Source organism: Mustela nivalis (genome assembly GCF_964662115.1).
Source record: "Mustela nivalis genome assembly, chromosome: 11".
Lineage (NCBI taxonomy): Eukaryota > Metazoa > Chordata > Mammalia > Carnivora > Mustelidae > Mustela > Mustela nivalis.
Window position 1 is genome coordinate 10,851,002 of NC_139030.1, and position 17,932 is coordinate 10,868,933.

At 42.1% G+C, this 17,932-nt stretch overlaps 1 protein-coding gene across 9 annotated transcripts in view; it reads left to right on the forward strand.

The window, feature by feature from the left end:
• The window catches only part of CLASP1 (cytoplasmic linker associated protein 1), a 263,959-nt gene that overhangs the window by 97,201 nt on the left and 148,826 nt on the right, over nucleotides 1–17,932 (forward strand). For all 9 annotated transcript variants that reach the window (XM_082689813.1, XM_082689808.1, XM_082689815.1 and 6 more), the window contains exons 6-8: nucleotides 1,042–1,117; nucleotides 5,923–6,020; nucleotides 17,812–17,879. In XM_082689813.1, coding sequence (XP_082545939.1) covers nucleotides 1,042–1,117; nucleotides 5,923–6,020; nucleotides 17,812–17,879 — 242 coding nt within the window. The remainder of the gene's footprint in view (nucleotides 1–1,041; nucleotides 1,118–5,922; nucleotides 6,021–17,811; nucleotides 17,880–17,932) is intronic.

The window sequence follows — 17,932 nt, forward strand, 5'->3', positions numbered from 1 at the left end:
TTTCCTTTTAGTCATTTTGATGGGTATGTAGTGGTATCTCTTTGTGGTCTACATTTGATCATGACCCAAGCCGAAGGCAGAGGCTTAACCCACCAAGCCACCCAGGCCCCCGAGAGAGGAGTTTTTAAAATAGAAAAATTACAAGTCACTTTTTCTGATTATAAAAGTGATACTGTATATGTCAGAAAATTTACATCTGGAAGAAATAATGATCCGGTATATTTCTACCACCTTCACACAATCATGGTTAACTTGTTGTGTGTTTTTAGTTCAACCTGTAAAGTTATATTACTTCAAAGACAGAACTAGGATAATAAGATTTATGTCACCTTATAAATTGTTCCGCTCGGTATGTTAGCCTTTTTAGTACCATTAAATTTCCCCAGGTTTGTATCTTAAAAATGTTCTAGTTTTGATCACAGTGGTTTCACTTCTGAGAATGTATCCTAAGAAGTCATCAGATTAACAGAGAGAATGGCATTCACAAGGGCTATTTGTGCTGGCATTTATGATGGTGAAAGGTGGTCGGTGACTTCCTGCTGTCCCGCAGGGCAAGGTTTTGCTGGAACCCTCTGTGGCCGCTGTCAGGGTCTTCCCACTGAGCCTCATCTGTGCTCAGGTGGAGAGTTAAGTGAGGGGGACCCTCAGGGGACTTGCCGTTTAGTTGATAACACTGAGCTGGGCAAAATAGGAACTGCTGCGTGACAGAATAATGATGCAGGGGCAGCCATGTGTGAGGCAGGCAGGGCTGCAGGAAAGGCTGGGGCCCTGGCTTGGCATCGCAGGTTGGGAGCCAGAATGGAGAGAGCCCCGAGTGCCAGGGAGAAAGCATGGTCAGCGAGCAGCATGAAAGATTTTGAACTCTGTGCCAGTGGGTGGGGCCTTTGTGGCATGCTTATTTGGGAACTCGGTGGGCAGAAGATGGGAAGGAAGGGGAGCGGAGGTGTGAGGGGGCGAGAAGGCCCTGGAGGTGTGTGTGGGGGGGCATTTCTTTTCCTTTGTTCTCACCAACAGTAAATCAATCACTCCTTTTGTTTTCAGCTCTGGAGCACATACTTTAACACTAAGCAAGATTGTGCCACATATATGTAATTTACTTGGAGATCCAAACAGCCAGGTGAGTATATTTTAGTGAGAAAGAAGAATATTGGTTATAGACCCTTAAGATGCATTCTGGTGTTCTGTGTGTATCTAATAGGTGGGTGGGACTCTATTCCTGTTTATAGTGCTCAGATAATTGTTCCAAGTAATGAGCACTAATGCCCTTTAGCACTGGTGAATATGGTGGTCACGCCACCCTGTTCTCTATATGGCTGAGGCCTTGTTATCCTTTAAAGTGATATCACCCAGACCAGCCTCTGAGATACTGTCCCTCTCTAGTCACTCACTCTCCAGCCAAAAGGGGTAGCCTTGGGGAAAAGTAATCAATGCCGATTACAGTCAGTGAGGCTTTGCCTCTTGGGGTCCGGGGATTGATTGGAAGGGGCCTAAGGGACCTGTTCTGAGGGGATGGAGACTTCCCCTATTTTGTTCGGGTGCTGTATAATACGACGGTGTATGAAATTCCTTGAATCCTAATGAGGCACGGATGGTATTTTATGTAGATCTTAGGTAGATCCAGAGACCAAACACCGAAGCACCACTCCCTTAATGTAAGCGTAGAAGAGTCGGTAATTCGTGGGCAGTCACCAGGCAGGTCACAGAACTTTCCAAGCTTGGGCCTTAGAAGTGCCGGTTCTCCCACGGGTTCAGTTCTGTTTATCACTGAGGGCCATTTTTATTATGATAATTAGCTCATATGAACTCATAAGAAAATACCTCATTAGATAAAGGGGCCAAAAATTGGAACAGTAACTTACCAAAGAAACACGTGGTATGCAGGCATCTCATTTTAAACCCTGACATGTCATGGCTGACATGTCCCCACAGAGGTTGTGCTAGCTTGCTTCCACCTTCTCCGGCTCCCTGGCTCCCGGGTCCCTGTGGCTCTGGGCCCCTCTGGCTCTTGTCCTTCCTTCTTCCTCGGCTTTGCCCTTTCTTATCCCTGCTGCTGCTTTTCCCGTCCCCAGCCCCTCTGTGCACTGTCTGTGGGTTCTCCAGGTCTCTTTTGATCTCATTTGCTTTCCTCTTGCCATCCACTCCTTTACCCAGCCTTCATTGAAAGTATAGGATACGGGGGGAAGTAGAATTTTGAGATGTTTCAATTTACTGAATCACGCTTTTATGTTTCAATGTTAATTTAAAAAGAAACAATTTTTAAAAAAATTCTAAGTTACCAAGTGGGTTGTTTCGCTTTTCTCCCTTTTTGGTCTTGTTTCCATTTTTGTTTTCTGTGGAAGAAAAAAAATCCCTTATTGAGGTTACACATTAGGTGATTGCTGCTATCACATGGTATCCTTAAGTCCAACGGGAAAGCCAGCCTGGCTAGCTGAAGTTCTTGTTCCTAACTCAGGTGCTGTCACGGGCCACTTGGGTGATGTGACTCCACGCGGTGGGCCCCTGGGACCCTGAGCATTGGCATGCAGTGAGGTGGGTGCTCGGTGGGCACCCTTGGGCAGTCTGTTGCGGACAGAGCCAGAGTACCCCAGACTGTGCACTCAGATAGTCATCCGTCGAACCCCACCTGCCTTAGGAAGGTTTATTTGCACCCGTATACACGCACAAACGGACACACGCAGTCCACGTCTCCCAGAGCCCTCCACCCAGGAAAGTACCACCTGCTTCTCTGCTGCTAATGCACGGAATCATTCCTCCTCTTGGGCTGGGTGTATATGTTGCACGTGCCTGTGCTCTTGCCTTTCCTTTAAACTTTTCATCAATCTTTCCTGCTGTGCGCCCCCAGCAGGTGGCTAGCCTCCTCTATATCCTAGTCAACAGCTGTCCTGCGCGGAGGCCACAGATCTGTAGAGCATTCAACTTGGGCCCGCCAGGTAGCGTTTAATGTACTGGGGCTCTTGTGTACTCCCAGTGGCCTGAAATGTTGGGGTACCTTTTTAATGCTGAGCCGTGGGTGGGCGGAAGCAGTGTAGGGCCCGCGTGGCTGTGTTAGTGAGCACCGCCGTGCTGCCTTCAGCCTGAGTGAGCTGCTTTTACAGAATGTCCCTTGGCAGTTGGAGTGTAGTACTTTGTAGACCGAAGAAAATGAAGAAAATGTGTTCTGCCCTATTTCCTGAATCGAGGGTGCTCTAGACCCTCAAATGCTGTCTGACCCGATAGCTTTGGAGCCTGAGGAATGATGATTTTGAAGGCTAAGGAGATTGGTTCAGAAGATGTAGATATACTCCTTCCACTAGTCGCATGCGGAGTGTTTTATACATGCAATACATAGGTTCCACACTGCTGGCCTGAAACCCGATCGCAGCGTCATGTGTGGCGCAGCGTATGTGTGGGCGTGTGCGTCTGCACAGCATTTTAACTTTATGTTTAAGAGTTTTGGTGTTCTTATATTTGAAAGATTCGTATTCCTGATTTCTCTTGAAAGATTACATATGGCCAAACCATACCTACATTGCTCCCAGGCTGGGTGATGGTGGCCTGTTTGCCCGACCCCCTCCATTTTCCCTCTTCTCTCTGCCAGCAGGGTCCTCTGCCAGAGTCATTTGTCATTGTATACCAGTTACCAGGTTCCCGCCTGGGCCATTGAGGCACTTTAGTTTGGCATCTACTAGTCGCTTAGATACTTGTGGAATGAATTTGTTGTTTTTTTCTAGCCCTCCAAGCAGCCCTCAGCTCACAGAGGAGAAAGTGGAGACTAAAATAGTTTATATATTGGATCTGGGATTACACAGTTTCTAAAGGGCCAAGGAGGTACTCAGCTGTGCTTTGATTCTAAGGCTGGTCATTTTCCTACCAAATCTCTTAAACTGATGATGGTCCAGACTTTCTGAGTAGGACAGGATGTTGCTTGCTCATTCAGGTGATGGGCTCTGAGCAGGTATCATTCATTAGAAAGCAGGCTGAGTCATTTTCAGGAGACAGTGGCATTAACAGCTTGTATAGTAAATCCATGTTTCTGTAATGGTGCCTAAATTCAGAAGGTCTTTCTTTTCCCAAGTAAACTGATAATCTATTAGTTGGCTTGGGCCACCATAGCAAAATTCTATAGACCAGTGGCTTGAACAGAAATACATTTCTCACAGTTCTGAAGCCTGGTAATTTGGGATCAGGGTGCCAGCATTGTCTGGTTCTGGACGTGGGGGGAAGGGTCTCTTCCTGGTCTGCAGACTGCTCCCTCCCTGTGTGCTCGCATAACTTCTCTGTGCCCGTGTGGAGAATGGAGCCAGCTTGTGGGTGTCTTTTGTTGAAGGACACCAAACCTGTTGGGTCAGGGCCCTATTCTTATGACTTTGTTTAACCTCAGTTATGTGCTTATAGGTCCTATCTCTAAGTACAGTCATGCTGGGGGATTAGGACTTCAATATATTGGGGGTGGGAATGCAAACAGTCTGTACCATAACATTTGCCCTTTTCCACCATCGGGGAAAAATGGTCTGTGAAGTTAACTGTCGTATAACCTGTAATACTGTTACATCAGGAGTAGCCGGCGGTATTGAGAATTGTAAATTGTGTCCCTACTTCCTTCCTCTGCCTTTTATTCTCTGTTATTTTGATGTCATTGCTTGAGACCAAACACAAACGCATGTTGCTCCCCTCTCTTTGCCTACTGAAGTAAGTACCCTTCCCCCTCCTCCCCAACCTTCACAGGCTGGCCTTGGTTCCAGGGTATACTGGAAAGTTGTCCCCCGTCACCCCACTGTGTGTTTATTGGCAAACTTTTAAACCTATGGAAAAATACTAGGACTAATAGTAATACCTGTATTTACCAGTTAACATTTTTGTCACATTTGTTTTCTTTCTCCCTGTATGTATACACATACCCACACATAGAAACGCACTTTTTTTTCCCCCCTGAACCATGATATTTTTGCTCTGACCTGATGTTTTTGCTCTGAGATACATCTGTTTATATCTCTCAATAACAAGGATATTTTCTTATAGAATTACATGTTATTTTCATATCTAAGAAATTCAATATTGCTAAAAATGGTAACATTTGATGTACAGTCCGTATTCAGATTTCCCTGTTTTTGTTTGTTTTAAATCTGTTCTGTTTCTTAAGCCTTTTTTTTTTGCTGCTTTCTTATCTTAGTTCGTATTTGTGTTTTTCCAACTACTTACTCGCTCTTCCTGAAGCACATGCCATGTGTCTCTGCTTTCATGCCTTTGTGCACAGGCTGTACCTTGTTTGGAACCTGTCTCATTCCATCTTTATTTGGTAAAATGCTGTCCCTTAAGCACATTTTAAGTGGTTCCTTCCTCTTTCAGAGAATGTTTCTTGCTATCATCTAGTATATTTGCTCCCTTCTCTAAACTGTGTGAGTTCTTTGCACTTCTGTATGATCTATATTACATCCTGCTCTGTATTAAATGAAGAATTTATGGACTACCACTTTCCTCCCTCCCCTCCCCAAGCCCCTTTTAGGACCATTAGCTTCTTGAATACAGGGCTCTATGTATAATGGCTTTTACTACCTATTTTTTTGCTCTCTAAGTATTTTATTGAGTTCAATCTAGAAAGCTTTTTACATGGAGTTTTGTTTTTAGTATATAATTCATTTATTTGTAGTATTTTCTGTTTTGGGAAAGTGATCTGAAAATTCTGGATTCCTGACATCCTCTGAAAAAATTGAAAGCACTAAGGGATGTGGACTTTAACACATGTACAGGGAGGGGCTTGAATTTCCCCTTTGGAATTGTACCAGCATCATGGCTTTGTCTAGTCAAACATCTATAAGGGATTGTATCACAGTTGCACTGGCAGATTGGTGATAAACTTGGGGTGGCGTACAGCCTGTTGTGCCCCAGCAGGAAGTGCTGTGGACTGACACAGAGCAGCTGTAAGATCTCTTCTTTTACATCTAGGTTCGAGATGCAGCAATAAACAGCTTAGTGGAGATTTACAGACACGTGGGAGAACGTGTGAGGGCAGACCTCAGTAAGAAAGGATTGCCGCAGTCCCGGTGAGTTCAGACTGTCTTCCTTCCTTCTGCTCTTCTCATCTTCTTTCTTCCATTAACCGCCTGGTTTGCATTACTTAATTTACAGTGGTGATTATATTCAAAGAATCTTTGGTCAGAGGATTGGTGGTTGGAGGCCTTATTCAGATCGTATGTTGGGGCCCCTCCCATTCCACTTACTCAAAAGGAGGACTGTCACCCAGACATCTAGCCGCATCTCATGCCATGTATTGATTCTAGAAGCGTGTTTAAAATGGAAAGGTATTGAACAATTTGAGCATTTTTTGGCTTGTGTAGTTATATCTTGTTTGCAGCAAGTACCTAGTGCAGTAGGTGCTTTAAATATATTTGTTTGAATTAATGAAGCCTTTCCAGAATGAGCCTGGATAGAAATAAAGAAGTAATAATTCTGGAAAGCATCTTTGAAAAAGTAATTTTCTGCCAGTCTCAATTCATAGAGGCCAGTGCAAGGGCATCCACATCTCATCAGATCCAAGACCAAGTGAGTCCACGGATGTCTCTGTTGTAGTCAGCATTTTAAAAAAATAATGGAAACTGGATATCTATAATTTTAACTATGGTGGGGGAATCTTAGACCCTTTGTGCTCCGCCCCATTCCTTTAAGGGAGAGAGTAATATGCTAGTCCTGGGGAGCTACGCGTGGCCTGGGCTTTTGGAGCAGCTTGTCTGAGCCCACCACTGTGTCCGGGAGGTAGAAGGATCCATGAAGTGACTTGGGAGAGCACACAGGAAGAGTCAGAGCTCAGAGGGTAGCCCTGTTCTTTTGACTCCTCTTTTAATTTTCTCTACCCCATTTCACAAGAGTTTACAGAATATTGGGAGTCTAAATATGGGTTGGGATTTTGAAATATACTGGAGTCCTCTATCTTGATGTTTCTTAATTACCTATGATGGAAGCAGGCCCTTTACCCTAAAGTAAGGGTTCTGTGAGCAGGCAGCTGGGGCTTTACTCACTGTTGTTGAGAGTCCTGTCTCCCGGGTTGCTCTCACGATGGCCCCTGAGCTATGTGCAAGATTATTAGGTGGGGATAAAACTGTTTTCATGTTTTTTATAACAGGTAATCTGTGAGAATAGACTTATTTTGTTCCTGTGTTTTATGAACCTCAGATTTCTTGTCTTTGAGTATATGGGGGAATGCATAGGAGAAAGACAAACTTAAAGACAAAAACCCTACATAGTGTCCTAGGGAAAATTGGAGGGCCCAGGTGAGCAGGGACGGCAGGACTGGCGGGAGAGGGCTGTTTATTCATGATGTCAGTGTCATCATTGGGAAGACAGGCTATGAGCAGTGAAGCCCTTTCCTGCTGGGGGTGGGGGCTTCACCAGGCTGGGTAGCTCCCAGTGGCTCTAGGCTATGAGCAGACCATCTCACCTAGTGGGACATCTGTGTTCTGTCTGAAGGCTTCTATAGCAAGCCCATACTCCTGGGAGGTGACATGGTGACACGGAGGTCTGGAGAGATGAGTGCTCAGAGGAAACTGCTATCCTTAGGGGAGGCTGGCTTGCAATGCTGCCCCTGGGCTAGCGGCTGAAAGCTTTGATCTGGGGGGACTTCCCATTCCCAAAGAGTGGGCAAGAGTGGCTCACGGTGCCCTGGCAGTGTGTGTTACACTGATCATCTGCTTTCCTTTGGGTAGTCTGGCATGTTGCTAAGTGCTACTTCAGGGAGTGTCTGCATGACCAGCCCCAGCAGAGCCCTGGAAGATAGCACGGCACACCGTTGTCGTTGCCATAGCCTGTTGCTGGGGATAAGCATGTCTTCTGTGATGCCACTCCACCAGGACGGGCTCTGGGAAGCTTGTGCCTGGTTTCCTGCAAACCTTTCCCCATGTACCTTCTCCCTTTGCTGGTTTCTTGGGAGTGTCCTAAGTATGATAGTGATGGCCATGAGTGTGAATGTGCCCCGAGCCCTGAGTCCTCTCAGCCAGTCATTAAACCTGCGTGTGGACTTGGGGACCCCAACACAGAGGGCAGTTGAGGTCAGGCCCCAGGGGGCAGTTCATGCCAACCCGACCAGGGGCTAGAACCTTCTCATTCAGACTCCCAGTGATTGGTTTTTATACCACCACCCTCCCTTCTTCTTTTTTTTTTTTTAAATGAACAGCTGCAGAAGAGTTAGTTTGGTCCTCTGTGAATGGGAATGAGGCTCCTGATCCCTGATGTGACTTAAAATCCTTCCTAAAATTTTTAGACCACATGCAGAGGGTGGTCCTAAGGAAATGGGCCCACATCCTTCTCAGTTGTGGCTGTAAAACTCTGGTTAGACATGGTGCCTGGAGAGGGAGGCTGTTGGTGCTTCAGAGGCATTACTCTGGCGAAAGAGGCCAAAACTTCGTGTTTCTTCGTATTTATTACAAGACACTTAACTAGCACTGTGAGGGTTGGAGCCCCTGGCCGCCACCTTTAGTTTGATTTTGCCAGGGACACATGCGAATGGAATGAGACCTTGGAAGAATTCTGCCGTTGTTTAGAAGATTCATTGTCTGCTGTCTGTGGCTCCAAGTGGCTGATGGGAATACTTGAACATTCTAGACTTTTGTTAGTCATTTGTATATATCTGTTTTGCTGTTATGTGAGCATCACAGATTTTCAGCTTAGCAAGATATGCCATAGGACTAATAACATAGTGTGGGATATGCGTGGTGCTTTCTGAAACATGCATTTCATCCTGAAATGAAAATGCTGCCCTCTTAAAAGTTTGTCCACTGAGTGAGTGCTGTGTTTGAGAAGATTAATTCTATCTCTAGGAAATGTGTGATGAATAAAATGCCTTGATAATATCAGCTCAGTGACGTAAGCATTAAGATAAAAAATGTGCCTTGAGGTGCAGCTCCTTTTTCCCTTTCACAGTTGGGGGGAGACCTGTCCTTTCATCTGCTTCACTTGGGAGGAGCTGGAATTTCACTTCTGGGCCATGCATTTAGTTGTTGTTTGAGTATTGTCTCTCTGGTAGCTAAAGTAATTTTTTTTTTTTAAGATCTCATTTATTGAGAGAGAAAACGAACAGGGGGAGGGGCAGAGGGACAAGTAGACAAGTAGACAGGGGAGCCTAACACGGGGCTTGCTCCCAGGATCCTGAGATTATGCCCTGAGCTAAAATCAGATGCTTATTAACTGATTGAGCCACTCAGGCTCCTGTCATTCAGAATGTTAAAGCCAGTGCCTCATTGAGTCATTCCAGCTTTCAGTGTTTCCATGGAGAATTCTAAAGCCATTCTGTTTCTTCATCCTATGTAGATAACTTTGATTTTCTTGGTCTGAAACTTAATGATGATGGGTCTTGTCTGAGAGACCATTTTTCGCTATTTGCATGGTACACTTGGAGGGCTTTTCCTTCTGGAACCTCATGTCTTCTGAGTAAGGTACTTAGGAATATGGCTACTGTATTTATAAATATAGGTAGTAGTATGTAAATATAAAATTTACATTTACAAGTATGATAGTTATACTATGACCACTTGAATATTGGGTATTTGATTTAAAAATTTGCCTTTCTTGTTCCAGTTGTATGGTCCCTTTTTATAGTATTCCACTTCTGTTTTTTAAGTAAGAGCCTTCTTGAAATATTTCTATACCATAATTTTCATATTTTTATAATTTACCGTATCTCCTTGAAAATGAACAGTTCAGTTGTTTCTAGTATATTCAGAAAGTTGTGTGGCAGTCATTGCTATCAGTAGAACATTTGAAAAGAATCCCTGTATCCATCAGCAGTCGCTCTCTATTCCTTCTCCCTAGTTCCTGACAACCACTAGTCTACTTTTTATTTCTATGGATTTGCCTGTTTTGGGACATTTCATGGAAATCACACAAACTGTAACTTTTTCTTGACTGCCTTCTTTCACTCACCACAATATCTTCAAAGTTCAACCATATTATACCATGAATCATTCCTTTGTATTGCTGAATAAAATTCCACTGTGTGTAGATTTCACATTTTGTTTCTCCATTCCTCTGTGGATTGACACTTGCTTCTACTTTTTGGCTATTGTGAATAATGCTGCTGTGAAAGTAGTTGTACAGATCTTTCTTACATTACTTGCATTCAGCTCTTGTGGTTAGATTTCAGAAGTGGAGCTGCTGGATCAAATACACTGCTATGTTTAGTATTTTGAGGAACCACCATTATGTTTTCCACAGCTGTTGCAATGTTTTGCATTCCCACTAGCAGTGCCAACAGTTGTTATTTTGGGTTTTGGATTGTTTTGTTTTATTTTCTTAGTGTTTGGTGATTTCAGTTGCCATCATAATTTATGGAAACCTAGTTAGAATTATTATCCTTAATTAATTTCAGTATTAAAAACTTTACTCTTACATAGTTCTGTTTTCTCCCCTTGTTTCTTTTTCTGCTATGTTTATCTATACATCTTTGTATATTAAGCCCACTAACACATACAGTTTTGTACTTTTATTTCCTAAAGATTTTATTTATTTATTTGACAGAGAGAGATCATAAGTAGGCAGAGGCAGGCAGAGAAAGGGGGAAGCAGGCTCCCTGCTGAGCAGAGAGCCTGATGTGAGGCTCAATCCCAGGACCCTGGGGTCATGACTTTAGCCTAAGGCAGAGGCTTAACCCACTGAGCCACCTAGGCACCCCAGTTTTACACTTCTTGCTTTATGTAGTTTACTTTTAAGTCATGTAAGATATGAAAAAAGTTAAAAACAAAACATATATTTATATTATTGTATTTACCTAGATTTTATCTTTACCTTTGTAGTTACTTTTACTGGTGTTTTTATAGTCATGTGGTTTTGGGCTAATGTATTGGCTTCTTTCATTTCAAACTGAAGGGCTTGTCTAATTTTTTATTTATCTAAAAATGTCTTAAATTTTCCTTCATTTTCCCCCCACTCAGAGTCTGCAATTCATTATATTTGGTGGTATGACTTCATGTAAAGACTGAAATATCTTTGGTCCAGAGAAGATTCTCTGCTTCATTTTTTTTTTTTTTTATTTTTAAGATTTTATTTATTTATTTGACAGAGAACACAAGTAGGCAGAGAGGCAGGCAGAGAGAGAGAGAGAGAGAGAGAGAAGCAGGCTCTGCACTGAGCAGAGAGCCCGATGTGGGGCTCGATCCCAGGACCCTGGGATCATGACCTGGACCGAAGGCAGAGGCTTTAAACCCGCTGAGCCACCCAGACGCCCCTCTCTGCTTCATTTTTGAAGGATAATTTTGTTGGATGTAGAATTCTTGGTTGAGCTTTTTAGGTTTTATTTTATGTGTGTATGTATTTGCTTGCTTATTTTCAAATTATTGAAGTATACTTGGTTGAGATTTCAAATTTCAAGTCCAAATATGTTATCGCAGTGCCACCTGGTCTCCACTGTTTCTTTTCTTTTTTTTTTTTTTTTAAGTGAGAAATTAATGATCTCATTGAGGATTTTTTGTATGCAATGAGTGGCTTCTCTCTTGTTGCTTTCTCTTTTTTTAAATTTAAATTCAGTTAGCCAACATAGAGTACATCATTAGTTTCAGATGTAGTGTTCAGTGATTCATCAGTTGGATATAAGACCTAGTGCTCATTACATTATGTGCCCTCCTTAATGCCCATCGCCCACTTACCCTGTTCTCCCACCCACCTTCCCTCCAGCATCCCTCAGTTTCTTTCCCATAGTTAAGAGTCTCTCATGGTTTGTCTCCCTCTCTGATTTCTTCCCGTTTTCCCTCCCTTCTTCTATGATCCTCTGCACTGTTTCTTATATTCCACACATGAGTGAGATCATATGATAATTGTCCTTCTCTGATTGACTTATTTTGCTCAGTATAATACCTTTCAGTTCCATCCATGTTGATGTATGGTAAGATTTCATTCTTTCTGATGGCTTAGTAATATACCGTGCGTGCGTGCGTGCGTGCGTGTGTGTATGCACATACCACATCTTTTTTTTTTTTTTTTTTTTTTAAAGATTTTATTTATTTATTTGACAGAGAGAAATCACAATCAGATGGAGAGGCAGGCAGAGAGAGAGGAAGGCAGAGAGAGAGGAAGGGAAGCAGGCTCCCTGCTGAGCAGAGAGCCCGATGCGGGACTCGATCCCAGGACCCTGAGATCATGACCTGAGCCGAAGGCAGCGGCTTAACCCACTGAGCCACCCAGGCGCCCCGCACATACCACATCTTTATCCATTCATCTGTCAGTGGACATCTGGGCTGTTTCCATAGTTTGGCTATTGTGGACATTGCTGCTATAAACATTGGGGTGCAGGTACCCCTTTGGATCACCACATTTGTCTTTTTGGGGTAAATACCCAGTAGTGCGATTGCTGGGTCATAGGGTAGCTCTATTTTCAACTTTCTGAGGAACCTCCATACTGTTTTTTAGAATGGTTGCCTCAGCTTGCATTCCCACCAACAGTGTAGGAGGGTTCCCCTTTCTCTGCCTCCTCGCCAACATTTGTTGCTTCCTGACTTGTTTATTGTTGCGTTCAAGATTTTCTCTTTGTCTTTTCTTCCAACAGTTTGTTTCTATTTTGTCTAGGTTAGGATTTCTTTAAGTTTATCCCATTTGACGTTTCTTGAACATGTAGATTAAAATTTTATATAAAATGTGTGAAGTTTTTGGCCATTATTTCACCATGTATTCTGCCTTTTTTCTCTCTTCTGGTAATTCCCATTATATGTATGTTGGTACATTAGTATTATAAGAACATGAACTCTTAGGCTCCGTCCTTTTTTTGTTTCTCAGGGTATTGCCAATTGATTCATCTTCAAGTTTGCAGCTTTTTTCTTCCCCCAGCAAAAATTTGTTGAGCCGTCTTGTGAAATTTTTAAAAAGGTTTTATTTCTTTAGGTAATCTCTATACCAACATGGGGCTTGAACCCACAACCCAGAGATCAAAAGTTGCTTGCTCTACTGACCAAGCCAGCCAGATGCCCTATTTAGTGAATTAATTTCTTTCTTCCTTTCTTTCTTTCTTTCTTTCTTTCTTTCTTTCTTTCTTTCTTTCTTTCTTTCTTTCTCTTTCTTTCTTTCTTTCTTTCTTTTCTTTTCTTTTCTTTTCTTTTTAAAGATTTTATTTATTTATTTTTGACAGAGAGACATCACAAGTAGGCAGAGAGGCAGGCAGAGAGAGAGAAAGAGAGAGAGAGAGAGAGAGAAGCAGTCTCCCACTGAGCAAAGAGCTGGATGCGGGCCTTGATCCCAGGACCCTGAGATCATGACCTGAGCCAAAGGCAGTGGCTTAATCCACTGAGCCACACAGGCGCCCCTCTAGTGAATTTCTTATTTCAGTTTTTGTACTTTTCATTTTTAGAATTTCTCTATGATTCTTATTTTTTTCTGTTTCTTCATTGATATTCTCTATTTGGTGATACATTGTTCTTATATTTTCCTTTAATTCTTTAGAAGTAATTTTCTTTAGTTCTTTCAACACATTTATGATAGTTGATTTCAAGTATTCATCTATTCAGTTCAGTGTCTGGGCTTCCTTTAAGGATAGTTTCCATTGACTAATTTTTTTTTTTCTCCCTGTATGGGCCATATTTTCTTGTTTTTCACATGTGTAATTTTTTTATACTTGACTAGTTGAAACTGGTCATTTACAATAATCTGTTGTGACAACTTTGGAAATCCTTTTTACTCTCTCTTCACATTTGTTGTTGGTGGTGTTTGTTGTTTTTGTTGTTCCTTGTTTAAATGATTTTCCTGAACTAATTGCATACAGTCTGTATTTTTATCTTTATTTTTTTATGTGTGTGGCTGCTGAAGTCTCTGTTTGGTTAACTTAGTGTTCAGCTAATGATTAGACAGAGATTTCCTTGAATGACTGTAACCAGTAAATCTCGTAGCCTTTGGTGAAGGGTTGTCTGTGTATGTTGAGGAATGTTTTCAGTGTTCTGACAGGCAGTTTTTACATCGCTGCCTTCCCCTTTATTGGCTGCTTGTGCAGAGCCTCAAGGTCAGCCAGGCATGAGACCTTAGTGATTTCTTAGGTGTTTCCTCAAACTTTCTTGCACATATATGTAGCCTTGCAGATTCCCAGGAATATGTCAGATTTTTTCAAAGTTTCCTGCGAAGATATCTTTCTCCATTTTTCATTGTAAGTTTTTTGGTCAGTGTCTTTGCTCCAGTTTTATCATCTCAGGCAGCTGCCGTGTTAAACAGTTGCTGTGGATTCTTTTTGGTCATGGCTTCAGGGAAAAGAGTCTCAACCATTAAGCATGCTGTGAATCAGGTCAAGTAAAACACTGTGAATGGGGATTCTGGAATATGCCAGAGAGGTAAAATAATTACAGTTCTCTTAGAATGGGGATTTTTATGCTGCTCCCCACTTGTTCAGCTCCTCCCAGTGGCTTTAAGGCTGCTGGTTTTCAAACTGCCGTGATTTGGGCTGTTGATTCTTTAGCTAGTGAGTTGGAGATGGAAATAAGATACAGCAAAACAGTGAAAAGCTTGTTGTCCTTATCAAGATTAGCCATTTTTCTTGAAGAATGCTCCTTGGATTGTTGCAATTCTTTGTTTTCAGAGCCTGTAAAACTTGATTTTAACGGATTTTTGCCAATGTTTTATTTGCTTCTTTGGAGGAACAGATTTTCAGGGGTCCTTATTCTGTCATTTTGAAGGGCTCCTTCCATGTTAGTTTTTATAATTGCAGTATTTTCTTGATCTGTTTGGAAGTATTAATGATATATTTTAAAAACTTCTCATTGCCTCTTCTTTCCTCTGTATTGTGATTTTGGAGTATGTATTTATTCATGTTGGTCTCTTTCACTTTAAAAACTTTGCTCGTGTGTCTTTGAATGCTTGGTTATCTGCTCATATTTAAGAATAGTGGACTAAAAAGTCAATGAAAAGTTCTGAGCGTATGGATGGGTCTTGTTGATTGTGAACAGACTAGTATTTGCTTTTATGAGATTATTTTAATTTTTAAAATTAATTAGTATTTGAGAGAGAGTCATGGGATTAGGAGGGAGAGGGAGAGAATCTTGAGCAGGCTCCACACCCAGCACAGAGCCAGACATGGGACTCAATCTCATGACCTCGAGATCATGACCTGAGCTGAAATTGAGAGTCAGACGCCCGGCCAAATGAGCCACTCAGGCGCCCCTAAATTTATAAGATATTCTAGGAAGGAATAATTAGATCTAGATCTTATAGTAAAATAAGTGCCAGTTTGATTGAAGGGTTGAATATAAATTTTGAATTGAGAAAAACCAGGGGAAAATGGTATTGGTTACTTGTCAAAATTTAAATTTGAGATCCAGAGATTTAAAATGAAAAATGAAAAAAAAAAAAAAAAAAGTTGGTGCCTTTTGAGAGTAATCCTTAGTTATATATGCAGTGTCTTTGAATGTATAAAACTCACCCTTTAAGGTAGGTGCAAATTCGTTGGTCCCAGAGAGGCATTTCATATTGCTGTGTTCGGAGGTAGAGGCAAAGAAGCCACTCCTCAGGAATTCTTTGTTAGTGTTAGACTGTCCTGAAGCCAGCTAACTGGCCTCCTGAGGTGGTAAGCTTCTTAGGGATCCCCTGTATAGACATCGCTGAGCAGAGAATGAGGCAGCTAGTGAGACAGAAGTATGAGTAGAGGGCGAGGCACACCTGCCTGAGGAAATTCTGAATTCAAGTGCAGTACCAAAAGTACTAATCTTTTGTGCATTCTCATACCTAGTTGTTTGGGCCAGCTTGTGGGTAGCTTGTTGTAGGTGTGGGTAATGTGGCCCCAGTGAGGAGACCTTGCCACAGCGAGAGCATCTGCAGACTCTCCCACAGTGGCCACTGAGAATGGTGACTACTCTAACCAACAGTGGGTGAAATTCTTGCCTCTTGCAGGAATTTTAGGAACAATTAAGGTGGGAGGGCTGCCTTGTTCCTAACTTGCAAACTTGCAGGCCTGCTCACATCAGAGGGTGTAGTTGTGACACAATAAAGTGGGAAATTGGTCAGGGCATATGCCCTGGCAACCTGTGTAGTGACATTATTCACATGCTTTGTAAGCCACTGGAGATCTTTGGTGCTTTTAAGAGGGAAGGTGATGGAAACATCATAAGAAATTGATTCTGGGGCATTTTTTCCAGATCTTTTAGTAACCTCTGGATTTGAAAGTGAGTTTTACTCCTATCTGGTCCTGAGATGACAAAGAGGATTTTTGTAATTCAGTGCCAACTTTGATTCATTGATAGTGGCTGCCTGCAGTGGCTTTGAGAAGGATTTTGAGGCTCCATCTGGGCTTTAGATGGAAAGATGGGCAAAAAAGATTGATATCTGCCATGGAATGGGAATGGGGGGAAGGCAGTATTTCAGGCTCCTTTATCCCCCTCACTTTATGTCCCCTTGCTGATGTGTAATTTTGGCTCCCCTCTTACTTAGAATGTGACATTCTAAGAAGAAAAGAATGAAGTAGAAGCTTTAGAAGTTAAGAACGTTACACACTTATCCTCTGGCCAGCTCGGTGCTGGACTCAGTGAATGAACTATGGATGAATGGAGGCCAGGATGTACCTAGTTTCCATAGTGAGGACAGGAACAGGATTCACGCAGGGATGTAATGCTCCTGCATGACATGGTATTTGATGAATACAGAACACCAGAAGTATATAGTTCCCATCCCTATCCCGAAGGAGAGTCCGTTGTAGTTGTGAAGAAAAGACAAACATGTTTGAACTAATTACAGCTTGTCTGACAGGACAGCTTGTAAGCAAGTACTAAAATTTTTAGTCTGGTCCTGGAAATGGGTGGTGTGGGTCTGAACGCAGAAGTACATTGCTTTGGACTCTCATCCTTCACTCTTACTCCAGCGTGTCTGTGTTTTGCTTCAGAAAGCCTCGTTTTTTTCTTGACTTCTACCAGGCAAGATTAGCACCGCTGCACCCCATCCTACTCCCAGTTTTTCTCTCATTACTGGTGTCACTAGGATGGAATGTTTTGACTGGTTAAGGAGTTTTGTTTCAATTTCAGTGTCAAGGTGACATTGATCCATTAACAGAAAATAAATGTAGATTTTTTTCAGCTAAAGAATCTAGTCACAGTGCTTGTTTCTGGAGAAATTATTTAGAGCATTTTTTTAATTAAGCATAAGTCACAGGAAAGCCTTTATTTTGTAATGTCAGTGGATTCTGAAGATCTTTATTCTAAGTGATCACCAGTCTGTGCTTAGACAGAAATAGGAGAAACATATGCTTTTCATAATGTATACATTTTGTGTAGAGCGGTCCGTCCATTTAATACAGTGCCTGAGATCATGAGCTCTGGATTCTTATTCTCAGAGCTGCCTTCTCCACCTGAACTCACCATGTTAGCCAGAGTAAGTTTTCTGGTTTCCTCATCTGTGAAATGGAGATGATAATAATCTCGCATATGGCTATTGTAAGGATTGAGATTTTTCAGAGAGAGTCCTAAGCCAGTGCTTAGTCTATAATAAGTGCTCGATTATTGTTGGATGTTATTAATGTTATTAATGTAGTTACTGTTTTTGTTATTAGGTGGGTTTGTATCCTTGATTTTTTTTTTTTTAAAGATTTTATTTATTTGACAGAGAGAGATCACAAGTAGGCAGAGAGGCAAGCAGAGAGAGAGAGAGAGAGAGAGAAGGAAGCAGGCTCCCTGTTGAGCAGAGAGCCTGATGCGGGACTCGATCCCAGGACCCTGAGATCATGACCTGAGCCAAAGGCAGTGGCTTAACCCACTGAGCCACCCAGGCGCCCCTGTATCCTTGATTTTTTGTGGGGGGTGTGACTCAACTTCATATTAGTGTTTTTAACATAATTGGCTGTAAATGGTGACAGTTAATAGTTTCTATATATACAAGTATATATTTTTTTCCCTACAGGTTGAATGTAATTTTTACAAAATTTGATGAAGTCCAAAAATCTGGAAACATGATACAGTCAGCAAACGGTAAGTAGAAAAAGCAGTCTTTCTATTTTTGCCTTTTCAGTTTTAGGTCAGTA